General features: G+C 36.0%; 4 protein-coding genes across 8 annotated transcripts in view; 1 reads left to right on the forward strand and 3 right to left on the reverse strand.

Moving 5' to 3' along the window:
* LOC116295126 (leucine-rich repeat-containing protein 9) overlaps positions 1 to 1023 on the reverse strand; it is a 53792-nt gene extending 52769 nt beyond the window's left edge. For 3 of the 5 annotated variants that reach the window (XR_016121111.1, XM_089036633.1, XM_089036624.1), the window contains exon 1: positions 817 to 1022. Coding sequence is in view for 4 of the 5 variants with exons in the window: in XM_089036633.1 (XP_088892759.1) it covers positions 817 to 882 (66 nt within the window). In the remaining variant the exon portion in view is untranslated. Of the gene's footprint in view, positions 1 to 816 lie in introns of all 5 variants that reach the window. The other 2 variants (XM_089036637.1, XM_089036635.1) reach the window with 1 other exon arrangement.
* Positions 1024 to 1308: 285 nt separating this feature from the next.
* On the forward strand, positions 1309 to 3605 carry LOC116295133 (uncharacterized). Its single transcript, XM_031702877.2, has 3 exons — positions 1309 to 1713; positions 2114 to 2258; positions 2628 to 3605. The coding sequence occupies exons 1-3, from the start codon at positions 1366 to 1368 to the stop codon at positions 3017 to 3019; spliced, it is 885 nt and encodes a 294-aa protein (XP_031558737.1). The 5' UTR covers positions 1309 to 1365; the 3' UTR covers positions 3020 to 3605.
* Positions 3606 to 3905: 300 nt separating this feature from the next.
* Positions 3906 to 14475, reverse strand: LOC116295130 (uncharacterized). Its single transcript, XM_031702868.2, has 8 exons — positions 14042 to 14475; positions 12788 to 12897; positions 11481 to 11582; positions 10599 to 10723; positions 9994 to 10165; positions 9708 to 9814; positions 9241 to 9354; positions 3906 to 8917 (listed from the first exon to the last, which is right to left on the reverse strand). Exons 1-8 carry the CDS (start codon positions 14088 to 14090, stop codon positions 6088 to 6090), a joined length of 3609 nt encoding a protein of 1202 aa, XP_031558728.2. The 5' UTR covers positions 14091 to 14475; the 3' UTR covers positions 3906 to 6087.
* A 311-nt stretch (positions 14476 to 14786) lies between these two features.
* LOC116295132 (potassium voltage-gated channel subfamily A member 2) lies at positions 14787 to 16905 on the reverse strand. Its single transcript, XM_031702875.2, has one exon. It carries the CDS (start codon positions 16903 to 16905, stop codon positions 15457 to 15459), a length of 1449 nt encoding a protein of 482 aa, XP_031558735.1. The 3' UTR covers positions 14787 to 15456.
* Between the last annotated feature and the right edge of the window lie 10850 nt (positions 16906 to 27755).

Consider the following 27755-nt stretch of genomic DNA (forward strand, 5'->3'; position numbering starts at 1 on the left):
GGGAGTCAAGCACAGGTGTGCATACAGTAGCTGGTAACTTCCTGACCAGGAAAACCAATCAATGCTTACACTGACTAGTCAGGCAAGACCAGTCCATCCACCCTAGAGTGGTAAATTCAATTCAATTTTAGAAGATTTCAAGGACCTTTGCTATAGGAAAAAGGTTGATGGACGGGGTTCTACATTGGGTCTATATTGAGAGAACTGAAAAATTAAAAGTTTCAAGTTTGAACTAAGCCTCAGGCTGGATGTACTCATGGCTATTTTCTTTAGATGTATCTAAACCTAGCAAACTACCTTACTGTTTAGTGCAGTCTATCCTGCCTTGCTTATTGCTTTATATTTACTCATTCTGTCTATTTGTGTAACCCATTTTTATAGATTTAACTTAATTTAGCTTGCCTATATGAAATGAAAAAGCTTACAGTGTATGTTTTAAAATCAAGTTTAATCCCTTTCACATGAGGCAAATTGTATATTGTATAATGTAATATAATAAAAACACAGCATCCCAACAATTCTTGGTCATTAAGTCATGTTTTGCAATTACTATACACACATAAGCTTAGCTTGAATATGTTTGACATTTTGTACTTTGATTGTGAAAATATAGATGTTTGCATGTGCATTTGTACGTCACACTGAGTTGTCCGCAAGTACAAGATAAAAAAACAACATCAAACACAGATTGAAGCTTCGTCACAAACATTTACCATGACGTTTTGTAATACAAAATATTTTAAGCAACAAACATATGCTAAAAACTTTCTTCATGACAACAAGAAAAGATAACAACAGCTTTTGAGTTTCTCATACCAGTTCTCGAACGGTTTCTTCATCTTCATCAGAAGCCTTCGAACTACCAGTCATTAGGCCTTTCATTTCCTCATCTTTTCAATCATGGTATTACAAAAAAGCTTCATTATTTGGGTCGTAAAGAACTGTTCCCCCAAAACAGCAATCTCCTTACTTCCCGCCAGCGAACAGCAGCCATCTTTGATTAGACTGAAACTCAAAACTGAGAATTCTGATTGGTCCTTTGGTTGCTAAGAGTAACGCACCTTAGGGGCCGGCGCGCATATAGGAAATCTATCACCTTTTGAAAACCCCTTAATAAATTGGTCCTTCACCAACAAAAATTACCCCTTTTCCTTTTTAGTTTTATTTTTGTCTTAGAATGAAAACGGATATATAAATTAAAATATATTTTATGAAATTTGTTTTTATTTTTGATGTTGCTTATTACTTGTTGCTTATTACTTGTTGCTTGTTACTTGAGGGACCTGTGCTGGTAGCGTGAGAAGGGTCTTTTTTAGAAGACATAGGCCAGGCGTGCAAGAGTCTGAGCGTTGTTGTTTTTCAAACATGGCGGGTGTCCTGAGTATGTCAAGACGATTTGCCTTTAGAATTCCACGCCTTGCAGCTGCAGGCACAAGGCTAAAGAGCTATCTGGTAGAGAAAGAACGAATAGGCAAAGTGTTGATGGTTTCTATTTGTCGCCCCGAGAAGCGTAATGCTATCAATGTCGATACTGCAAAGGAACTGTCTGAAATTTTTCAACATTTCGAGATTGATGATTCAGTTTCTGTAGCTGTTCTTTGTGGCAAAGGAGGGCATTTTTGCGCTGGTTACGATCTTGAGGAGCTATCGGATAAAGAAGCAGAGGAATACTTGAAGCAGATAGCTCCTCCTGGAGAGGGTGACGGTCCTATGGTAAGTGATGTTTAACCTCGTGAAGACACCAATACTATTTGTTTTGATTAGCGTCACGATAGTCTTCTATAGAGTCGAATTATTTCTTTTCCTTTGCTCTAGAAACCAAAATAACAAATATATCAAGTCGATACACCTTTTTCTTAGTTTTAAAAAGATAATTTTCGTTTTGTAGTGCAAAGGAATACAAAATTTGCTTCCTGTTTGCGACTGCATGCTAAACCTCACGAAACTTGTATGTATGGTGCACGTGATCTGATAACAACAGCAACACTTCCTAATATAAAGTCTATAATTAGCTCAGCATTAGCGATAAAAAACAATAGAAAATACAGTGCTGAATGAAATAGTAACACAATAAATAGATCTCCTAAACAATTTTATTTTTTTTCATCTTCAGGGTTGCACAAGGCTAAAGTTAACCAAACCAGTTGTTGGAGCCATACAGGGGCATGCTGTTGGTGGTGGCCTGGAGTTGGCATTGATGTGTGACTTGAGGGTCGCTGAGGAAAACACTGTTTTTGGTTTCTTCAACAGGAGATTTGGTAGGGTTTTTCACAATATTTCCATAGTTGTTTTGAATGCCGTGGTACAGCATACGAACCACATGTGTGACAAGGGAATGGGGAGGGTAGATGGGTGGAGGGGGGAAGGCTGGAGAGAGTGGGACCTCCACATCTCATGTAATATTTTTAGGACCCAGAGCACCCTTGAAAAGGGGAAAAGACATACAATTTATTGGCTATGTATTATGTATAAAGTAAAATCTAGAGGATCTATAGTGAATATTAGCAAAAAGTGGGTAACACAATAGATGATTTCCGAGATACTCGAGCTCTTCCTTAAAATAATAAAAACATGTAAAAGGAAAGGCTGGAAATATCTAAAGATAAATTATGAATTTTTTTCCCTAGGAGTACCTTTGCTTGATGGTGGGGCTGTAAGATTGCCATATCTGATTGGTCTGTCTCATGCCCTTGACCTCATCATCACTGGTCGCCCTGTCAAAGCTGATGAAGCTTTACACATTGGGCTGGCCAACAGAGTGGTACCCAAGGGTAAAGCTATTGAAGAGTGTGTCAAGTTAGCTGAGCAGATCGCCAAGTACCCACAAGAATCACTGAAAGCTGATCGTAAATCAGCTTTTTACTCTGCTTACAATGCTGACTCTTTCTATGATGCTTTGACATATGAGTATCGCAAGGGTGTCAAACTTCAAACCATTAAGGACAGCATTGAGGGTGCCCGGAAGTTCCAGAAAGGGTTTGGAAAGAAGGGTTCCTTTGATGACTGGTATGACTATTAAGGCAATGTCGTACAATAGTCATGTATAGCATGAATCTGAACTAAGTTCTGTTGCCATCCATGATTCAAAGCTCATTCACTAATGCCCTTACTACTGATCTGAAGTGGAAACCAAAATAATGATTTAGTGACATTATAACCAACACCTTCTAAAACTGTATTTGATAATAAATTAGGACCCACAGTTGTGATCCTTACGAAAGGAAAAAAGCAGGAAATCAAACGTAAAACTTAAACAAAAAAATATAGATATTGATGGTGTTTTAAACACAAAAAATAAAGATGAAACAAAATATATCATTCCTCCAATAAAACAAGATAAATATTTTAGGATACTGTATATTCCTTCCCCATAAAAATGTAGATAGGCAAGACTCTACTTTTGTCCAATATTAGATGTTTTTGTAGTTTAAGAAATAGTATTGGTATGATACCAATAAGTCTGTAAACGAACAAAATGACAAAAAAAGTATTACCCTATAAATTATAAAAATATTTAGGATGTTTTGCTCTTGGAAGAAATAATTGTAAGGTTAATGATGAGAACTTCAATTGTGAATTGAAAGTAAAATGTATTGTAAAAAAGAGTTTGTTTTGTCTTGCTTTGCTTATGGCAGACTATAATATGATGTCATTTTTTATTGGAAACTTATTAAGATGATCTTAGTACATTCAGAAGAGCAACACATAGCAAAGTGCTTCTCAACATTCTTCCAGTGTTCTGCCAATCCCTAAGTGCTTTACAACTCTGCATAGTACAGCAAGCAATTTTTTACGACTATCAACAACTATCATTTAGGATAGGAATGGTGCAACTGAAAAGAAAGTGTGCATTCATGCTATGCGCTCTTATATAGCACACTCTTGTGACCAATCACAATGCAATATTCATAAAAGTTATTTTATTTTGATTATCAATTGGCATATCCAGTACATCTCTTCCATATCTCTTCCAAATCTCTTTAATAATCAGTTTCAAATATTTTCTAAAAGTACATGCTTATTGGATAACATCTATCGGATAAAAATTTAGGGCAAAAATAATGCATATCGAACTTGATTAAATGACACTGTACAGATGCATGATGTTGACAAACAGCATTAAGAGCTCAGAATACAGTACAGCTGTAGGTGATGAATGATCATTTTGTGGAGGCTGCTTGTAGAATGACCAATTAAAAACAGCACAAAATTGTTACTCACTGATAAGAAACATGGTAGAGTTTTATGGTCTTTCATTCTTTCACTTTCATTCTGATCCTCTTCAAGTACTGCACTTTCTTGGTTGTGCTTGGAATGGCTAGATCTTTAGGATTAGTTTCAGTGAATAAACAATGTACTTCTAACGTCATAACATTTTATCCAGGTCAGGTCTGTATTTTACGTACTAAGCATCTAATTGGTAAATCCAGGTAGACTTTGAGCAGTCCCATTTTCCCCTCCAGACTCAGTAAACACAAGTGTTTCAGGATGGCTGTGGATGCACACAGAGATTAGAGCCGAGTAAGGAAACCCCAAAACACTTGTCTTTACTGAGTCTGGATTAACCAAATAGATACTTAGCATGCAAATTTTTTCTACCTATAACATACAGACCTGCAGTCTCCTACACAGCCTCTATTAGTGTCGTCACGCAACACTCACTCAGCGGCTGTGTAGGAGACTAACAGACCTGACCTTGACAACAATGTTAGGTCATAAGACTAGTATGTTCCAGGTACTTCGAGGTCTTTCTTTGAACTTCAAATTATGATCTAAACAATGACTTTTTATATCAATAGTTATTGTACAAACACAGAAATACCTAATAAATATTAATTCTACTCTGTTAGTTAATGGTCCAAGTAAAATGAACAAAAAGGTAAATGATATAATTGCTATAAATTTCTATATACATTTTAGTTGTGTCCATTCATACCTTTGACATTCTGGTTCTAACAGACCTTTCCCAAATTCACATGAATAATCAATGTAGAAGATGATCATTCCACATTGAATGTATGAAAATATCAACCAATCCTTTACTGCAAGCAAATAATGAAAGGTAAAGGCCTGTTCACGCAGGCAATTTGAGTTGCAATTTTTGCCACAAATTTGGTCATGGTCAAGAATGATAAAAGTAAAGGATTCACACGGAAAGCTTAAAAGTCTTGGAAGGTTGAAACTGCTTGATGTTCCTCAACTTGGCGTAATCAATAGAACGAAATCAAAGGATCAATTCCATTGAATCCAATTGAATGATTGCATTCAATTGCATTCGGCAATCAAATGAAATTGAATCCACAAAAAAAATTGGAGCCAATTGAACACATTCAATTACGTTCGATTGTACATTAAATAACATACATGTACAATAATTGTAATCAAAAGCATCGAATTCACAATCTTTTTTAGCATACGATTTTGTTCAACTACCCAATGCAATCGAATCTAATCATGATGGTGTACAATTAAATTTGATTTCTGAATCATTCAATTGATTATGCCAGGCCTCAATTAAGAGCTCTGTGTTTGACCAGTGAACTGATGTATAGTTAGTCGTGAATGACATTATTCACACCCATGTATGCACTTAGCAATTGTGAAATTAGCTCTTACTATAAATATAGCTGATTCCGTGTGACTGTGAAAAGTACTACATATTAGTATAAAATTTGAACATGGAGAGTGTGATCATCTCCAGGCTGAAAGTACTCTTCAGAAAGACTTGTGCACTGTCGTAAACTATTGTTGGTGCTAAGTGATGTTTTGACGACCTGAATGGAACTAATCTTTTGAAGATAAAAATGAACAATCATCTTTACCAACAACAGTGATTAACTTTCTGAAGACTACACAACTCACCCGTTCAATCACACTCAATGCACTCTCATAATAATTATTAGAGACTGTCGCTCATCAAACTAGAATACTCTGGATTGCTGCTTGCAATCCAATATTACAAAAAAAACATTTATACAAATATTGTTACTATTCCAACACAGCACCCCAACTACTGTAACTTTTCACTAGCCACATGAAATCTGCTTTAAAATAATTATTATCTAGTACAGTTATATACGCTTGTTGTCATGAGGCATTGCCTGTAACTGTTGATACTGTAGATGTACAACTAGAGTTGCATAGTTTTTCTCTTGTAGTTGTGTTCTTTTTCTTTCTCGTCTTCGTTAGATCCTTATCAGTTGACTTTGTAGATTTTATGCCCTTTGAACTTGAGGTCAATTTTTTCTTTGACTGAAAGTCTTCATCACTACATTCCATGTACTTTTGTAAGCTTAAAAAGTTTTTCTTACCTAATTCCAGAGGCTTGGTTTTCTTGCTTGTAAAATTTGACTTTGATTTCTGTGACAATGGCGATAGGTTCTGTCCCTGAGTGGCAGCTTTCTTAGAGCTGTGTAATTTTCCTTTCTTTCTTAAATCCCCTTTGAAGTCATTTTCTGTGCATTCATCTATAAGGTCATCATCAAGTGGTTCAAATGTACCATCACTGTCATTATGATTCCTAAAAAGTTTCTCAGCATTATAGGAGTTTTCCAACGATTCTCTGGTTAAAACTGTTGGTGAAACATCTACTAGTTCATCAGAATTACCTGATTGACAAAAACTACTTCCATAGGCTGCTTGTTCTTTGACATTAGTTTTGGACCTTTTAGAAGATTTTCTGCCATCTCCTTTGGTTCTAGTGTTTGGTTCCTTGGAGACAGATTGGTAGGAGCTACGTCTATCAACATTTTTTGCTACAGCTTGATTGTTTTCAATGTCATTTGTTGAGGAGTCTAACTTCAATTTTGCTTTTCGATCACTTATGCTGTCATCATCATCAAACGAAATGTCATCCTCACAGCTACTATAATAGTAATTGTCTTGATCATTATCTTCTTTGCTAGGGGTTTCTTTATTTTCTGAGCCACTTCCGTCACCAGATTTTGTCCCTGCATCACTAGTATCTCTGCTGCTTCCTTTACCACTATCTTGGTCATCATTTTCATCCTCTATCACTATCACTTCATTAGGAACTAAGGGTTTAATTGGTCTACTTCGAACCAATCCTTTTCGTTCATGAATATTGTAACATGCACAAAATTTTTCATGGATATAACTAGGAACAATACATTTTTTTACATTAAGTGGAATAACTCTATGCCTAGGACCTCTTCCTTTCTTTACTTTCACCACCTTGATGCTATCAGAGCTGTCAGAGTCTGTGTCTTCTACAGATTCTCTCATTGCTCCAGAAGGTGTTAAAGCATCATCAACTTGATCCTTGACCTTAGAGGGTCCACTTTTCCAGCTTTCAGTATCGCTACTGCCAATATCTCTAAAGGGGGATTTCCTCGGAATAGAAGCATCAGTTTCCTCAATGTCCTCAGAAGAGCCACTAAGTCTTTTCAGAGCACGCATCACCATTCCTTTTGCAGCTGTCATTGTTTCTATGATTGAGCTTGACACTGTAGATGAAGCAGTTTCCATTTCATCATCAACAGGATGGGAGTTTAAGGTAGTGCACTGCATTTTTCCTTTGGGCAATTTCCTTTTAGGAGAAGATTCATTTACTGACATAAACGTTGTTATAGATTTGTATTCACTAGATAATTTAGCACCAAGCTTCCTTCGTTTATTCCCTTTACGAAGCTTCAGCGGTTCAGTTTGACAACCTTGATCTCCAACAAGTTTTATTGGGGACTTTGTAAGACTTTTTGAGTCACTGTTTGGAGATATTAACATGCTACGGATGTCTCTTTGAAAAAAATTATTCTTCTTTCCCATGCTCATTTCAGCCCCATCACTACTCTTAGATGGAGAAGACGTGGCTGAAATCGAAGCAGTCTCAATTTGTAACTTACTCTCCAAAGATGATCCAGTTTTACCGTTGGGTTTTTTCCCATCAGGAGCATACTTTTCTTCCCAAGATGTTATGCTAGCCAATTTCTTAGAGTGTGTTTTTGAAGACAATCCATCAAGGGTATATTTGTCACTGCAATCTTCTTCCAAGCTGAGTAAAGGTATCTTTTCAGTCTTGTTTGGAGATTTTGTTTTCAAATCATTCTTTTGGTCATCTGATTCTGGGCTGAGAAAAAGACAAAATGAGTCATCTGAATCATTTTTTGTAGCATCTGAATCATTCTTTGTTAAATCCTTCTTTGAATCCTTCTTTGTTTTAGACTTGGTTGATATTTCAGAAAGACTCTTTCTTGTCCTCTCCATTTGGGCCTTTTCTCTTTGTTGTGCTCTCTTTTTACCCTCTTCTATTTTAGCTCTTCTCTGTGCTTTAGTTCTAGGCTTTATAGATGTATTTCTCTGCCTCACATCTTTGTACTGATTTACAAGTGCTTTTCTTTTCCTTTCCTTGGTCTTAACTTTAGGATCCTCAGCATTTAGACCAGAATGAATGCTTAAGGTACCACTAGAATCTGTACTTAAGTTTTCAATATCCACATAGTTAGATTCATCAGAGCTCACTACAGCTGTGTAATCATCCAAATGAGAAATGGCATCCTGCTTGTCTGCACATGAAAAAACATGTTCAATAGACAACGACATTGTTTCACTTCCAGTACTACTATTGCAATCATCTTTGCAATAACTTGTATTGATCTTAGTCTTAAAGTGCTCCATCAACTGACTTAAAGGAGCATTTTCCATATCTGTTGAGGTGTTCAGTTCTTGGGCTGTTGTTTCACTGTTTTGTGATGAAATTGAAGTAGATTGGGAATCATCTAAATATCCGTTTTCACTGGCTGTAGATGTAAGAGTATCATTCTTTGTTTGTTCATGCTGGGGGAAACATACCACACAATTCTGGCAGAAAAATCTCCGTGAAATTTCAGGTTGTTGACACCACCGATGTGTTCCACTCTGCCCGCAGGCAAAGCATTTAAAAATCCTCCATCGCTGATTTCTGGATTTGAGAAAAACAGAGAAACAAACTATTTGAGGAACAAAATATCAGGGCCACAAAAATATTCAGCATTGGGTCCCCTAAGTCACCAAAAGATGGAAAAACATTTCTGACTTTGCCAACATTTTCTGATAAACTTCAAAGCAACAAAATTCTTGGAATCAATCAACTCTCCCTCCTTTTTGTTTTTCATCATAAAGTTGAGAGTACATTGTAATATTATATGTATACCCCTCAGAGTTTGAAAAACTGCCATTTTTTAGTTTCTTCTTACGGGTGTTTATATGTACCCTATATTGCAGAATAAAAACTGCAGTACTTACTTGTATCTACCAGAAAATTCTCTTCCTCTTGGGCAAATACAATTTGCAGCATCACAACGGTTGTGTTGATGAAGTAGTTCTACATATGCATCCCCCTGCTCCCAGATAGCATCCCTAATATGATGCAAAACAGCATTTAGCGTCCATATGTGCATAAGCTACAGGTGGATAGATGTCAATAGAGGGACAGATAATGAGTAAACAAGCAGATAGAAAGAGAATGATGGTTGGATTCATAGTTAGACACTGTATGGATGGAAAAGGCAATGAATGAATTGGTGAATAAATGAATGGATAAATAGCTGAGTCATATCTAGGTGAGTGAATTCATAGATGCATGGCTGGGTGGGTTGGTGGGTTATTGGATGGACTGCCATTGGGACAAAAAGATGGTCAAAAGGATGAAAATGAGACAGGTAGGGAGAGAGGAAGGGATGTACAGCCAAATGGATGGAGAGTAAGATTACCTGTCTGGAATGTATATGCCCATTTGTTTCATTTCCTCTTGAAACTCGTCAAAGTTGTTGCAAAAAGCACAACGAAAAAAGTACATGCCATTAGCAAGAGCTTGTTTCTGAAGAAAAAAATATAATAAGCTAGGTATAGCTAGAAGTTTATAATTATCTTTGGATGGGAAAGGTTTCTTTCACAGGTATATCTAAGAGCCACCCACAACCCCCCCCCCCCCCCCCCACAAAAAATCTCCTCCCCCTACCCCCACCCCCAAAGAGCATTGAAATTACCATATCTTACCTGTATACAGGATCTGTGGAACCAAGCATTTTTGCAACATGGTGACTTTAGAGTGGTGAAACTGTCAGAATTATCAACATCAGAAAGACAAATAGGACATGTTGGGGTCTGTAGTGGTTCAGAGTAAGATGGAAGGATCTTTTGTGTAGGTCGATGTCTTTTACAAAATGCACTGATTAAAAAAAGCAATCATGATTAAAATAGCTACATATAATTTATATATTTTTAAAATTATATATTTTGTCGTCAAACTCATTGATAATTCATGAGGAAAACACAACAGAAATCACGACTGTGAAGAGTGTTGTAAATCTGATACAAAATTGTGTTCATTTGCATAAACTTTAAGTTGGATTTTCTTGGCCAGATTCATGTTAATTTTGAAAATCTTTAGTGGAACACAAAGAAACTAACCTAGACACTTGACAAGCAATCTACAGTATTCGTGTCCCTGTTGCATCCCATAATATACAAACTCTCGGCTACACTTTGAGTTTGTATATCTGATACAACACGGCCACTCATACTGTATATATTACCTACATGTTTCTATCTATCTAGATCCTTGTACACTATCTATCCTTGTGATACAGGCATATTCTTACCGGAATGAATCAAAAAACTGGAACAAGGCATGTTTTTGAAGACCACACACAAAATGAAAAGCACTACAACATCTTAAAACACAGCAACCAATAGCTGCTCCCTTTTTATGGCATACTGTACAACGCTGCAAAAAATATCACCTGGATTATAAATCTTAATAATATGATATAATCTTTTTTTTTAGAATTTAGAATCTCAATCAGTTGCTCAATTTTGTGTAGAATAAATTTCATGTGCTGCAGTTAAATAGTGCTCGCACTAAACCCTGAAACTAATACTAATTTTGAGTAATAAATAGTGCTAATCAAACAATAGAAAACAAAGGATTCTGTATGAAATAGTACTAATTAGTACTGATGATTGTGCATGGGTTTAGTGCGTGGACTCTATTGGGTAATGATTGACCTACCAGAAAATTGGTTTAATATAGTTTTATCTATTTAATTGTTTTAAATTCTTAGAGGTCATGTTAGTATATTTTACATGGGTTGGATTTGAGTGATGTTCTTTAATAAAAATACACAGGTGGGTGATTATTGAAAATCTCATGCGCTGATTGGTCGAGAAACTCACACTATCACATGATAATCACCTCCAGCGATAATCCAAAATGGCGGCAAGCCGCTTTGTTGCTGTTACCCGGAAAAAAAAGTCTTTTATCTTCTTTTTTTCTTTTTTTGAAAGTATCACCTGTGTATTTATACTAAAACGATTATTTGCCTCAGCCTCAGTGAATATCGGAGAATATTTACCACTCCGCTCGAAGACCTGCATCTCGGTAAATATTCCCCAATATTCACTTCGCCTTCAGCAAATAATTGTTAAATAGTGGTTGTAACTGCTTTTGGCATTAATTGATTAAATAAAAATATAATTCTTACCAGTTTACTGGCTCTTTTTATTTCATCCTTTATGTCTTGATGTAAAAACCCATCAAATCCTTCATGATCTTCACCATTTTGTGCAAGACCAGAGGCAAAGAACTGATAACATAATAACACCATCTTTTATCAACAAAATCAACATGTAATTTAATAAAATAATAAAGTCAAATAAGAGTTTGAGAATACAGTGCAGAGTGAAGTCATTAAACCTGTGAAATAGATATTAGACTAATACACTTAATTAGTAGACCTTAATTCCATTGTTTTTATTTGTGTGTGTCTATTTGGCTATTACACATTGACTAATGATTTTCATTTCACGGGTTAAATACCCTTGCTCTACAAGCATCAAATACATAGTAAACATGCATTATATAGTTTTAGTATTTTGACACAAGTGAATATAAAATAAAATAATCAGGTGCGCTCATTGATCACAATTTAGGTCTTATGCTGCTATTGCTATATTCACTTAAAAAATTCATTAATAATTCATAAAGGAAACACAATAGAAATCATGACCATGAAGGAGGTTCCACATCTGATATAGATTCGTCTTCATTTGCATAAACTTTAACTTGGATTTTCTCTATCAAACTTGGTTCATTTCGTAAAGAATTCGGTACAGTATGAGAACATACATCTGGAGTTTTTAAGCCGTTTAATAAACTCACAGATCGTGTTTTATCGGGTCTAAAACCACTCGGCTACGCCTCGTGTTTTATACCCGATAAAACACTCCTGCTCGTTTATTAAACAGTACCTAGAGGTGAATATAACGTGCATGTGCACGCTCATTTGTTGATTTGTACCACTTGTAGAGATAAATCAAATTTGAAGAGACTCTCTCCGTTATTTATTAAATTCACTTGTGTTAAAAATACTAAAACAATTATTCTCCTCAGGCTCAGTGAATATCAGGTAATATTGACCTCCCTGCTCAAAGACTTGCATCTTGGTAAAAATTACCCGATATTTACTGAGCCTGAGGCAAAAAATTGTTAAATACAAAGTACATGTATTATATACAGTGTATATTCATTATAATGACTACATGTGTGTACATAAATCATTTACAGTGTACATTATATATGTGTACAGTTCTATACAGTGTTACATGCAAATTATATACAATGTACAATGTATACATTATAATAGTTTGAAATTCTTGATTGACTACAATTGGCATGAAAATGTGCATCAACACCCATTCATTCATGCACAATTATAACAACAACAACAATAATAATAATGATGATGATAATAATACAAATACAAATTATTATAATTGTATGATGCTTTACCAAACAATATTCATGAACAGCAAGCTCTTGTATGCTACAACGAAAAAACTTCCCATATTTTTCTACATCATCCTCTGAGCCCAGGCATAGAGCACAGACATTAAGGTCAACTGTAAGAAATAAAACAACAGCTGTTTCTCTAGTGTTCTACAGCACCCAAAGGTTCACATCACAGTAGGGAGACATATTTTATATTCATTTAAGTAAACATGTACTTCCCATGTGTCATTTTGGTTTCAGCTTAAATGTTCTATGTTTTAAATCAGACACTTGTTTTGCAATTGAGAGTTTCTGGTGCTCCATTTATTACTGCGAATCTCAATATTTTAGGAACTCAGTGATTTTGAGCAAGCCGCACACTGAAAATTGGCTTTTCGCTGCTGACAGTCAAAAATATAGACTAACTAATTTTGCAACAAGTGGCCCCTAAGATGTCCGAGTTCGCAGGATATTTAATATTTTAACACTGATTCCCAATGTTAGTTTGTTGGGAATTTTGTTTTTCTATTGGGTATTAGAAGGAAATTCCCAACAATAAATCCCAACGTTGGTGTTCGGATTGGGAATTCAGGGAAATTCCCAACAATTTCCAATTGGGAATCCGTTTTTTTTTTCATTTGACATATTTAAGAAAGAGAGAGAAGTTGAAAGTGTGCTAAGTCACTGGGCATCAAACTACAGACCTCATGCAGTGAGCAGCACCCTAGCCACCTTAAATATAGCCACACTTATTCATGGTGGGGGATGTGATCATCGTTTCCAAGGAATGACTCTTGAGTATTAATACGCGCTCTTAAGACTATTACGCTATTAAGCTAATACTTTCATAGCAGTTCCTGAGAATTATTCTTTCTGCAGTACATCGCCAAGCCCAAACCTAACGCTTCATAAAGAAATAAAATCGACTGCGGACGAGCTCACGCTTCAGCTTGTTACTAAAGCATTCGCAGCGTGCGTATAAATTAAATATATCTTAGGAGAACCATTATATATATCTCACAGAAAATACAGTATACTAAACGGTATTTTAAATTAATAAATTTTAAAAATAATCTTATAATGCAAAAAAATAAATAAAAAGCACTCAAATTAATAAAATAAAATTTAAACTATGAATAATTTTGCAAAATATCGAAGGAGGGTTCGATAGAGTCGTGGCCAGCAAATGTCTTGCTTTCTCTTTTCGTCAGCCCTGCTAGAAACCTCTAAAAGTATAAGTCAGAGCGCCAATATGAAAGCTGAAATGTTTCTTACCTTTTTCAGATTGATTTTTGCTATTTTTGTTTGTATGTCTGGTGCTCATATTAATTTTTATCCATCTTCTTCACATCGACGACTAGTTCGCCATTTTGAAAAACACAGTAACGGCTAGACTAATACAGTCCTACTCTGCCGCGCGGTGCCCAGTCAAGACCCTGGGGCCTGGGATAGAATCTTTGCTATTTTAACAACTTTAAAAACTTGCATAATATATACTTTATAATATTTAGTACATATCAACACATAGTGCATTCATTTCTGAGATTAAACGTATTATTATAGAGATATTTGTGAACAAAATCCAGGATTTCACTTCCATTGTTACCGGAATCACGTATCGGCTATCCACGCACGGCTCTCTCGCCGAGTCTATTCTAAATCGGAACCCGTCAGATAACATTTTTTTTGATCTTCTCGACTCCTAAAAACGAAAAATAACAAACAAAAAGGGATTCTGGTTCGGTAAGCCCCCTCTCTTTGTGGATGTGCCAGCACCTTTCTTGAGTAAGAAGATCTAACAAAGCTGATTAAGAAGGGTTCATGATTTAGAACAGGCAAATCACTGTTTAATTAATCTGTTTTTCCAGTCACCTGCATAGCCTTCATGCAGCCCGACTTTATAATTAAGACGGTCTGCGACAGATCCCAACTCCGTCTCGACCAGGGTTTAAGTCGGACTGCACGCAGGGCTCTACTATGACGGCAATTTTTTTTCAAAGTACAGCAGAAGTAACATACGAAACATTACAAGTAATTTATTAAAGTGTTCCGATCGTTTGCTCAGTGTTAACCATTAACAGAATAGGTAAACAGTTATTCAGTTAAACAGTTATTACAATTGATGGATCCTATGCATAGTCAAGCCTTTAAACTGGACCCGGTACCCTGTGGTACCCTAGCTGGTTTTATTAAAGAAATTATTCGTAAACGCAAAGCAAAAACATATCTTTGTTCTAACAACTTTGTTCAGTGTGCGCAATCACTAGTTACCTGATGCCAAGCATAAAGAAAGCGGACGACGTCTTACGAGTTTCTTTATCAAATTATTAACCTGACATTTGTTATAGTTAAGCCTTCCATTAGCTAAAACTACACGCAAACCTATCTCAGTTAATTGCTCACGCAAGACTGATGAGATTTCGCAGTTCCCAGGCCAGTAGGTTAGTTTCGGTCACAGATTGACTCAAGGGCCCTTTCAATTTATGACGGCTGCGGTGGAGCCTACTATGCCAGGGCTTATAGCCAAAATGCACGAATGCGCATTTTATGTCCCTTTTTTATGACGGAGAATTGAATAGAAAAAGTCTGTTAGCTGCAGATGCGGGACCAACTTGCATTGTTCACGTCTATAAGCATCAATATTATAGAATACAACCGGACCAGTATACCGAGGTCAGTATGTAGTATTGCTAAGGCACAGCAAAAGAATTCAAATTATTATCCCTTTCTTCAAATAAACCCTTCTCGTCCTCCTCTTTGATTGCATAAATCTTGTTCTCACAAACAGGTTTCTCCTGTTTTTTAATTTTCTTGTCGTCATCTTTCTCTTTGTCTTTGTCTCCATACATGACCTCCTCGAAGTGTGACAACAAAACTGGTGTTGGAAAGCAGAACAGAATGACAATCCCCGATACTGCACAAAGCGTTGCGACTAATTTCCCCAGCAGCCCTTTCGGAACCTGATCGCCATAGCCAACCGTTGTCATGGTGATGACAGAAAACCAGAATGCATCAGGGATGCTCTTAAAGTCAGACTCTGGAATTTCATTTTCGACGTGAAAAATCACACTAGAGAAAAGAACAACGTTAATGATCATCACAGCAAACATCGAGGGAAGATCGCTCCCACTCAAAATCAAAGTCTTGGCTAAATTTTTCAATCCTCTACTGTATCGCGAAAGTTTTAAAAGCCGTATAATTCTAAGAAGGCGGATAATCCCGAGGACTGGAATAGCGCTAACGTTTCCTCTCGTTATTAAAGTTATGTAATAAGGCACGATGGCTAGCAAGTCTACCATTCCCATAGCGGACTTAACGAATTTGCATCTCTGTGGAGAACTAAACAATCTCACGAGATACTCAAATGTAAACCACGCTACGTAGACAGCCTCGATTGTGTGCCATAATTCATATTGTTTATCGACGAAGCACCCTTTTGGATAATTTGTTTCTATAGAGGACGCATGCGCAGTAGAACTATTATTCCGTAATGAGACACTTTCATTGACGCATACATTAACGACATCATATCGAAGTGATTCCATTGTTTCTAAACAAAACGTCACAGTGGAAATGATTATGATAATCACAGATAACTTTGCTAGTAGATCAGCCATTACAGATGAATCTGGATGCTCAAATAAATCCCATATCTTTCTCTTGATCGCACTGTCAGACAAAACTACAGGCTTCGCGGCTTCCTTTTCCGGAGGATCAATTTCTTTCTTGATTCTTTCATCAACTTCTTGTAACTGGAAAAATCTTATCTCCTCGATAAAACACTCTTTGGGAATGTCTTCAGGGAACGCTAGAATCCCATGTGATTGATAGAAGAACAATATAGAATCAAATAGGAATTTATTCCTATCGAAGCAATACTCTCCACTCAAAGGATTCAGGTAGTGTAATCGTTTTTTGGGATTCCCGAGCAAAGTCTGTGGATATTGAGCCAGCGTCTCTTCATATGTTTCAAAAACCATTCCTCGTACATTGATTTTGATGCGTGCGCTTCCTAACCTACTGGTGGGTGGCGCTTCGTAACCACGAGCGGCATCAAAGTCATCCCCACGCCCGTAAACATCTCCACGATCGAGTGATGACTTGTTCGATGAAGCAGCTGCAAATGATGCTGCTTGCATGACTCGTGGACTACTTCTTCAGCCTCCCATGGAATTCATCTGTCTGTCGAGTATAAAAATAAAAAATCGATCAGCTTAGCTGTATAACATGATACGTACATTAAATTAACTCAGTATATCTTGCAATTCATTCTGGGAGTCTTCTTATCACTTCACTATCGGGAGAACCTACATAGCACACAGTTGATGTAATGTATTCAGTAAATCTATTGTATTCTATTGTCGTTCTATCTATGGTATTAGGTGTGATCCATTGTATTTTTGTAAATACATCACATCAACTGCTTGCTACGTAGGCTCTCCCCTTCATCACTATCCTAGCCTTAAGGTATCCCATCATTCATTGGGTTTATGACGTAAGGTGCGGTACCAACCGACACGAGTGAAAACCGTTTGCGCATGCTCTGAATCCGTATGCAAATCAGTCAAAACATAAGTAAATTTGACTTTCAAACATGCCTGATAAATTGGACTTCACAAAATGCTAATTCTTTCATAATGTGTTTGTTAAGACAGTATCTTGGTCTGACAAAAGTATACTCTCGAACTTTTTTGTATACTTTGAGACAAGCATTCATTTTCTCACTCAAACTCTTCAAAATTCTTAGAAAACGTGCTGAACGCATGCGCAAACGTTTTTCTCTAGTATCCTACCAGCCAAAAATAAACAGGTGCTATGATCCCAAGAATATCGAAAATCATTTGAAGTAACAATAAAAAATTAGTTTATAGAAATTGCAATTGAGCGCAACGTAGATCAAGCCTATAGAGATCAACACAATAATATAAGCGTGTCGTGGTGTCGGCATTATCTGTAGCTTTTTATTACACTTAGTGGCGTCTCTTTTGTTCAACTTAGGATATTTCCCGTCATAACGGTATTTAAGATAACTAATAGAATGGATAGCTGCCAGGATGACTGGCTGCATGATATGAAAACATATAAAACGTGAAACGGGCGGAATTTCATAACAATTTGAATGAAAATACAAGTACTTGAAACTGAATGAAGGGGAGTTTTTTTTTTTTTTTTTTTTTTTTTTTTTACTTGTTGGATATAAAACATTTCCCCATGATTCTCAGCGATCACAGCTTTCTAGGTTTTTGGTGACTAATTTTATTGACATATGTATATACGTTTTGATTTAAACTGAATGAAATTCAAGTGTGATTTTTAGAAGTCGAACTTTTCTTAGAAAACGAAACAAGATCAACTGCGATCACCTTGTCTAAGATTCAAGTACTAAAATTCCTGATTCCCCCCCCCCCCCCCCCAGAAAAAGTCAGAAAAAGTTAAGGAAAATCCTGCCAAGAAACTGATTATAGATAGCAAAATGATCTTGCTTTGGTTGATTGCTGGCGTCCTAATATTTCAGCCGCTATTTTTGAATTTTTTACGTCGTTTTCTTGGCAATTACTATGATAATATTCACATTTCTCTTATTCACTGGTTCGCAAAGACACAACATCCATAACTTATTGATTGATAAATAGGAATCCCATTCCCAAGTCGACACTAATCGGAATTCGATAATCAGTGACTGAGTTTTTTTCCTTTCCTTTCCTTCGCTTTTTTCTCGATCACAATTCGACACCCATTCAGCTGATACCATCTTCTATGCATCTGAAAGCGTATCTTAACAATTTTGTCTTAAAACTCAAGTACTCTTAAATGTAGGATTCGGACCTCAAATGTATCGAAATTCAGTCCTCAATGATGTTTCTTGGACACGACACACATTCAGCTTACACCGTCTTCTTCTTTTTCACTTTGAAAGCGTTCCCTAAAAATGCTTTATCATCATAACGATTCAAGTACTCTAAGTGTAGAACTTAGACCTCAAATTTATCGAAAATCAGTCTATCTTTAAAGCGTTTTAAGACTATAGACTATAGGAGTGCATGACCTTATTAGTGAGACATACAATTTGTTGTTTTTCTCCGTTATCTTTGTCGTTGTTTGCAATTATTTCAGTACTGCCTCATGAAAAGTGTTTTGACAAACTTTATCGATGGATAAATAGTTCATTGAGATGTTATTTAAAAATCAAGACGAGGACTGCTATCAGAAAATTGGTTAAAATATGATAAGGATGGAATAAATCGTAAAATATTGGTGACAGAATAAACAAAATGCTAATTAACTCACTCGGGAACATGAGCCAAACGTAGTGAAAGAAAAAAACAGACGTACACACAAAAGATAAGATAAAATATGCTATTATATAAAAGTATACATCCTATTCATAAGGTAATGACTGAAATCTTCTCTAGAAAAATATGACAAGAGAAGAAAAAAATATGTTAAATTAAATGGAAGATGCATTTTAAAAAAAGAGAGAAATATTATGCATATAAAAAAGTGCAAGTAAAAAATTGATACGAATAAATATGTAGAATCAGAATTTGATCTAATCTATATGATTATAAGGACGGATAGTAGTATTTACCATAGGCAAGACTGTGTATGTATTTCCGTTCGCGACCGTAAGTTATGACGCTGTCAGCTGTATAGTAACAATTGATATACGCGCTCCGTCTACACTTAGTAAAATACAACTTAAACACATGCTTGAAGTTCCAGAATGGACAAAGATTCGCCTCTCAAACGGTGGAAGCGATAAGTGGTACTCACAGCTTTGTATGCGCTCAATAAGGTTGTTTGAAGATATTCTCATTCAACATTGACAAAGTGAGAAATTCTACCGAGCCCACGAACGCGACCTATCAATAATGTAGAGCTACTTACGAAAACTTGGCAATTCACGTAAAAGACGCGAACGAATGAATAATGATGACCAACATTGCATGATTCCTTTGACTTGACTAAACTTTGACTTTGAAAAGTTGACTCACAATATTTCGTAGGTATATTTGAAAATATTTTAAAAAATTATTATGTTTGGAGGAATAACATATTTTTGAACGTGGCTTTCTTTAGAGTTCTGCATTATTTAGGCTTTCTCCCGATTGGTCGAGCATACTTTATTTCTGCATCACCATAATTGATGGTGAAAATCTTTTTATTTTAATCGTCTTTGACGTGTCAATATTACGTAGTTTCAAGGCCAGAAATAATGATACAGTGACGCTGTTCCGTAAAAAGTCAGCCTCCTTGAAAAAAATTCATAGAGACTTATTAATCGCAAGTTTTTTTGGGCCGGTGCACTATTTTTTATGAGAACTTTGTAAACTGGAATTTATTAAATGTAGACGATATTACGCTCTTGTGCAAGAGACGTGTTAATGTTTTAAAAGGTTGGTAAGTAGCTATATTAGATTAAAACCAATTAGATCCAATTATTCCTAATCTAAAACATTGTCAAAGAAATAAACCAAACATTCTTACTTCTCTTGGGAAATATCTCGGTGATTCAACTTATTAACCTTATAAATTTTTATTTACCTTGGTTAACCGCCTTCGTATGCTATTCAATTGCACAATAATCTCATCACTAAGTTAGACAAAGCCATTATACAGCTATTTCAAAAAGGTTCAATACTGAATACTGCAGACTGAATAGTGCATTCCAAGACCAAAGGGCATTATGGGTCTCGTTAATTTGAAATAAAAAGTAAATATACAGCAATTAACTCTCTACATGTAGTTAGTATTTTATTTCAGATGGAATACACTAAAAATAGAATAAAAAATTATCATTAACCCTACTTCGGACAATGATACTATCCCCACAATTCACTTCGGTCTTGGAGAGACCTAGAGACCGTTTTCGAAAATTTCCGGATAGGGATACACAAATTTCGGGATACGTGTGGACGGAGCCCGAATGGAAATTTTCGAATACACTGACGTAAACACGATTTTGCGCATGCTCGATAAGAAAAACTATCCGTCAAAGGGACTAGGCACTAGCGTGTATCAGGGCGGATCAAGAAATTTCCGGATACGTGTGGACAGCGAAAACGATTCGAAAACGATTGATCGGAAGGGGGGTTTATTGCTCAAAAAGTACAACCAAAAGACGCAGGGACGATCCAAGATTGTAGCTACATGGAATATAGTAGAGTACAAACATTAAAAGCACATAAATCATACACAACAGCAAGTTATTGTTTTCTATTGTTTTGCAAAGTACAGACCCTTTTTCTAACATACAGAGTACAGATTACGGAATGTTTTGAAATTTCAGGCTAAAATGGTTCTTATGTCAAGGGTGCTTAAAATGAAAATTTCAGCCTGACAGGTTCTTAAATTTTAGGTTCTAATAAGCGGGGTTTTTTATTGTAAAAGGAAAAAAAGCGAATGACGTTCTTCAAGGAAAAGCACGGAAATGCCCATCGCATCGATTTGATATTGATATTGATATTGAGTCCTGTACGTCCTCCATTAATTCAAGCCTAAAATAGTGATAGTGACGACGATAGTGATGAGAATTTGAATGATGAGAATGATGATGATCGGGTATGCACGATGGCCATGACGGTGACGTTGGATAATGAGGGTAATGATAGTGGATGGTGTTGATGGAAGATGATGACAGACGGTGATGACGACGGATATGACGATGATGATGACGATGATGACGATGGTGTTGATGACGGTGATATTGATAATGAGGGTAATGATAGTGGGATGGTGTTGACATGAAATATGATGACAGACGGTGATGACTACGGATATGAAAATGATGATGACGATGATGATAATGATGATGACGATGGTGTTGATGACGGTGATATTGATAATGAGGGTAATGATAGTGGGATAGTGTTGATGGAAGATGATGACAGACGGTGATGGACGACGGATATGAAAATGAGGATAATGACGATAATGATAATGATGACGATGGTGTTGATGACGAGGGTAATGATGATAGTTGAATGGTGTTGATGGATGATGATGAAGATAGATCAATCATAATGATAATGATAATTATTATTATTCATACTTTTCACAGCATGACATAATAAGCGTCTTCCCATTTCTACAGCGATCCACGCGCCTCTTCTTTGAAAATCTGAAGAAACGCCAATTTTTTTTTTTTTTTTTTTGCAGTTCTCTGTATCCTGATCGTGATCTCATCATTCTAAAGAGACTGTATAGAAGCTGTATACTCCTTGCATGCTTGAGCAATACTTAGTGAATTTAAGCTGGATCTCTTTACTAATCTCCATCCATCTCATTCGTACAGGTCTCTCATAATGTAAAAGCTACAAAGCGCTTAAGTATAGCAACATGATAACATCTGTACTCATTCCAACCTTTTATCAATATTTCTTTGTCTTCTTCTTTCGATTTCCATTTGCTTTTACACTAATTTCGCTTCCTTAAGTCCTCATGCATATTATTCCATGAGCCGTACAAATGGGGATGCATGTAAATTATTGCTCAAAATCCATGTCATTTTTTTGTGTGTGCGCACTTCAGAAACGCCGAAAATCACGACTACTAGCTGCTATTCCAGTGGGCAATGCGGTAAATTAATAAATTAATTCCCATAGTCTTTTACATAGAGCTATATTATTTACTTTTTTGCGGTAGTTTTGGTGGTAATGGCCAGTAGATTAGAATCAGAGATGCTGCTGATTCTAGGGCTTACGATAGCTTTTAGATGGCATAAATAGTTACGCATCTGATATCGATTTTTTCAATATGATTGGACTCAAAGGTTTTTTAAGGTACTTGCCGTCTGCGTAAATTTACTCAATCGCTCAGAAAATCGTAAGATTTTACCGGTAAAATAAAGATATCACAACTAACTCTTTACAGCTGGGAATTAGACAGCTAAAAGATCTTCTAACTGGACGTTTTTGTTGACTCGTTTATCCCTTTACGTATACATTCTGATTTTAACTTAGCCTTAATAATTTTAGTCAAATAATAAAGAAAAGACTGGAAACATGTAAGAAAGAAAGAAAGAAAGGATCTTTTAAAGAATGTCGTTTTAAGCATTCATTGAATAAATGAGAAGAAAAAAGTGGACAAAAAAGAAAAAACAACTGATTACAAATGGATGTAAAAACAAATCAAAGTTTCACACAATGAGTTACCTCGACAAGACTCTTTGATAATATTTTAAAATATATAGTACCATCAATGAGTTGTCTTTGTTCTCAAGGCTGTCTAACGTCCAGGCGCACGAAAAAAAACGAGCCTTCCGTCTGCTTAGTAAAGAAAATCGTTCATTGGAGGTGTTTTGTGGGTTAAGCGTGGCAGCGTAGGAAGACGACGCAGAGCCATTAACAAGGTTGTGTTCGAATAGGCTCAAATGACTTGAGAGAAGCCAAGGCTTTGTTGCAGTAGGAAAGTTATTATTGAGCTATATTATAACTGGTGTATATAAGAGCGTCGGTCATTTATCATCCTTTATGATATAATATATTGATTGTATATATTGAGATAGGTCTTAATCTATACTGTAACACTCAGCTGCTTTCGTGGATTTAACATGATCAGATAATGATTCTAATACGAAGGGTGAGATGTAAAAATAAGTCGGAAAATCTAATCTTTTTGGGGAGATTTTAGAGCCCCAAGCCGGTGATGTCGTGAATATTTGATTCCAAATGAATTTGTATTCATATTTATTTAAGATGAAAATATTAACTTAACTGTAGATAGATATCATAACAATTGAAAAACTGAAGTCGGAAATTTGTCATAGATCATAGCAAGAATCGAAAAAAAACGATGGGTTATCGCTAGGTGAATGCTAGTTCTTTGTCCGAGCTTAATTATAACCATCTCCCGGAGCGAAATCACCTAGCAATGGAACATTGTTTTTGATATTTTTTGCAAGAAATCAAAAACAATAAACGTGCTACGAAGGGTAGAATTTTGGAGTTGTTTTCAGATTTCTGTGCGCTCTTAAACTAAAAAATAATATTATTATTTTTCAATGAAATATCATAAACATTTCATCCCATTCTCTGAGAATGTTTGAAATCATCCATCAAAGAAGATACTTAATTTTAAATAGCTTCACCCACCGTTGCAAAAATAATGAACTTCACACTTTCTAATTTGGTGGAAACAATTCTAGCTTTTGTCGCAAAATTTAACTCCTGGAACTTACTTGTAATTGTCAATGGTATTAGGATATCAGACCTTTTGGCTTCATGCACTTCATTAGATATCAACGCAGTTCTCTCACATTGTCTCCATGTCACGTATAGTTGCCGAGAACCGAGTCAAAGTAGCTGTATAAACGAATAACACTCATGTTTTATTCATATGTGGAACCGGTGTTATAGACTGTACAATATGCGAGGCGATTGGTTCTTTACGTGGTCCTGCGGGTTGACAAGAGAAAAACATCTCAACATAAATTCGAATGACAAAACCTTGGTACTTCTCACGTGTTAATAAACTACACTCAAACATGCCAGGCGATTGGTTCTTTATCGCTTTCCTGCGGGTTTTCAAAAGACATATATCTAAACATAAATCCGCAAAGCAACACTTTGGGTCTTCTTCGATACTCAAAACGTACAGATCTCTTCAAATATTATTAAATTTGCTAAGTAAATATTAAAATCCATGGTTAAGTCCGAATTAATTGAAAATTGGCCAAGTACGCAGACCTTAATTTTTTAATTTTTTCCATCTTATTTCCTCCATCTTATTCTAAGAAAACTTTGGGTGATCGTGCTTTCTCGCGCGCCGCGCCTAAATTATGGAACAATCTTCGTCTTGAAGTTAGATGTTCCAATTCTATTTCATCTTTTAAATCTAAGCTGAAGACATTTTTATTTAGGAATTATTTTTATTGATATTTTTCTCATTTGTATGTATAATTTTATGATTTCTTTTTCTAATTATGTATATATTTTAATTTATAATGATTTAGTCTATCACTTGTTTGTGATGCGCTTTTGAGTATTTATGTAGAATTTGCGCAATACAAAATAAAGTTATTATTTATTATTATTTATTTAATTGCTTAACATTCTAGCACGATAGCGAGCCTCTCCGGAATGACATGTTCAGATCTACATTTAAAACTAAAAAGGATCAATAGATACAGAACTGTGGATTGGATTATAACATTGTTGAGAAGTGGACTGACTAGCATTCCTACCACGATGTTCTTATTGTTGGCAAAAGGTAGGAACGTGGTCTATATGGTACATTTTTTTATTCCTATAGCAATAAATCAATTTAGTGATCCAAGTGTTTGTACCATACGACTAAAGCCCCGCAATCAAGTCTGAATTTTAAGATATCGAAAGTGGCCAATCAGGAGCCAGTTTTACTGTCTGTTCTTCAGCCAAGAGTTACCGCTGTTCAGTAAATAATAACTGACTCCAACCGTGTCTCTGCTCGTAGCATCGGGCCTTTGTTAAAGCAGGTTGAGGTTTATGTAGACAAAGGCTGGGCTGGTCAACTCCAACACAGGGCCCAGTTGTTCAAAGCCCGATTAGCGCTAATCCTGGATTAACTCTTAAAAAGACCTATAGAGTTAATCCTGGATTAGCGCTAATCCAGCTTTGAACAACCCGGCCCAGGCTACCAAGCAACGCTCATATGTTTGGTATGCCTGTGGAACTACTGATGTGTCATGCGCATTTCGATTCCAAAGCGTTTCATCGAGTAGCTGTATCTTATTTTACGAATATTTTCAACCAACAACGACGAAATACTGATTGTATTATCGTATGACCCGTATCTACCCGTACGAATCCGTACGGCCCTGCTCGAAAATCTCTATTTTATTGACTGAGCTACGTCGGGCCGTACGGGAAAATATTTGACTCCGTGTCATTTGTACGGCATCACCTCGAGCCAAATATTTTCTCGTACGGCCCTCCCACTCAGCTAATAAGTACATAATATGGACACTCAGTGATATGTCGCCTCGGTATCCCATTATTAGTTAGTGTTTTGAGTATGCTTTTATCATTATGACTGATATATCACTAACAGAAGTGCACTTACTTAGAGCAGTTAACAGACCAAATGGATAGACTTTTTCAAGGCATGTTTTACATTTATGAACTCGTGTCATGAAACCTTGAGTGTTTTTTCTTCGTTTCCTAGTAACGTTTGAAGAGTTCTACGAATGTAAATTGAACAAAAAATCTTATTTACAAGAGGATGATGTTGGATAGATAAAAGATACCAAAGCTAATTATAGGAAAAGGTCTAGCAATACTGAGAGGTTAGTAACGTTTGAAGAGATAAGTGAATACGAATGTAAATTGAACAAAAAATCTTATTTACAAGAGGATGATGTTGGATAGATAAAAGATACCAAAGCTAATTATAGGAAAAGGTCTAGCAATAGAGGTTTTTTCACCACCACGTGACGGCAGCCATGTTAAATGGCAGGAATAATACAGTCGTTTTACACATGCATATCAAACATTGAGCGTGGTATTTCCCTGTGTCTGTTGTCTGCGAGGCAGACCCACAAGTTAGCATCGTCCACGTATCCTTCCTAGATTTTTCTAAGGTTTTTCTTTTTTTACTTGTCTTTTTTTTTCTTTTCTTTTCTTCTTCAAAAATGTTCATGTCGAATTCGTTATAAAACGACGGTCTTTTTGTTTGCCGCTTTTCCGCACAATCCAAATATGGAATTGATCATACCATATATGAAGTGAGCTTTCTCTACCTCCAACTTCGACACTTCCAACTTCTACATATAGAGTAAAGTTTGATGTGAGAAATAATTCAATTCCCGAGAGCAAAGGGATTTTGTTGTTCTGCCATCTGGCCAAGCAGTATTATTGTATGAGCACGTGATGGTTCAAAACCTCTATTCCTAGTACAGGTCTGATAGGTTATTTCATAAGATTGGTACTTTTGTCTTTGGCCTGATGGGATACCGAATCACATTAGCGTACTGACTTAACGCCTATTTCAAAAAACGTTGTCGGTCGGAAATCTGAAACCGGATTGTGCCCTCATTGTATAAAAATAAGTCCAAAGATCTCCTGCACTTTTCTGTGGACTTTGGCTTTATCTAAGATATAAGTATTTTTACACAAGTGAATATAATAATCCCGCGCGCTAATTGGTCACAATTTACGTCTTATAAGTTATACTGTATTTACCTACAGGTTTGTCGATTTGTGCTGCTTCCAAAGATAAATATAATTTGAACGAAAAAAACCTCCGTTATTTATTAAATTCACATGGGTTAAAAACACTAAAGCGATTGTTCGCCTCAGGCTCAGTGAATATCGTGGAAAATCTACCTCGCCACTCGAAGACTCGCGCCTTGGTAAATATTCCCCGAATAATTGTTAAGTGTTAATAGTAATAATAAATGTTAATCATGGGATACCAAATTCAATTACCATTTTCATTACCTTTTTTTAATTTGACTTTCGAATCAGCTAGTTTGTACAGCTTTCGTCAAAAAACGAATAGGAAACCTCCCTTAAATATTTACAGGTAATATATTTTAGTATTTGATTAATAATGGTATTATATCTTTGACAAAATTTACAAAATTTACAAAAGTTTTCTTAAAAAAACGAATGTAAATCTCCCTTAAATATTTACAGGTAATATATTTTAGTATTTGAATAATAATGGTATTAAATCTTTGAGAAAATTTACAATAAAAGTTTCTTAAATTGATAACTATGAAATAATTATATCATGTCATAACCAGTGGTTCTTGGTCACTAGGCATGAAACGTCGTCATTTTGAAGGTTAAAAGGAAGACTTGGAAGGCCGCTGACTGCATGGTACATCGGGTTGCAGGGCCTAATTTGGGCATTATATTAAAAGGCATTGCTGGCCGTCTCGCGTCCCCTGCAAATAGTCCCCTTCACAGTTCCCTGCGCCATCTTGAAAGGTGTGCCTTTGATCGAAGCGAGACGAGAGGTGAACTTGCAATGATAGAAACCTTTTTTAACACCTTGGACAATAATT

The sequence above is a fragment of the Actinia tenebrosa genome, unplaced genomic scaffold (genome assembly GCF_029948245.1).
Source record: "Actinia tenebrosa isolate PJP-AT-01 unplaced genomic scaffold, QUT_ActTen_1.0 PGA_scaffold0__85_contigs__length_37466705, whole genome shotgun sequence".
Taxonomy (NCBI): Eukaryota; Metazoa; Cnidaria; class Anthozoa; order Actiniaria; family Actiniidae; genus Actinia; species Actinia tenebrosa.

Coding starts and splice junctions, on each gene's coding strand:
- LOC116295133 (XM_031702877.2), top strand. CDS start 1,366: ATGGCGGGTGTCCTGAGTATGTCAAGACGATTTGCCTTTAGAATTCCA. Junction 1,714..2,113: donor GAGAGGGTGACGGTCCTATG/GTAAGTGATGTT, acceptor TTTCATCTTCAG/GGTTGCACAAGGCTAAAGTT. Junction 2,259..2,627: donor TTTCTTCAACAGGAGATTTG/GTAGGGTTTTTC, acceptor TTTTTTCCCTAG/GAGTACCTTTGCTTGATGGT.
- LOC116295130 (XM_031702868.2), bottom strand. CDS start 14,090: ATGAGCACCAGACATACAAACAAAAATAGCAAAAATCAATCTGAAAAA. Junction 10,166..10,598: donor CAGTTTTTTGATTCATTCCG/GTAAGAATATGC, acceptor TTTTTTAATCAG/TGCATTTTGTAAAAGACATC. Junction 9,815..9,993: donor TCCACAGATCCTGTATACAG/GTAAGATATGGT, acceptor TTTTTTCTTCAG/AAACAAGCTCTTGCTAATGG.
- LOC116295132 (XM_031702875.2), bottom strand. CDS start 16,905: ATGCAAGCAGCATCATTTGCAGCTGCTTCATCGAACAAGTCATCACTC.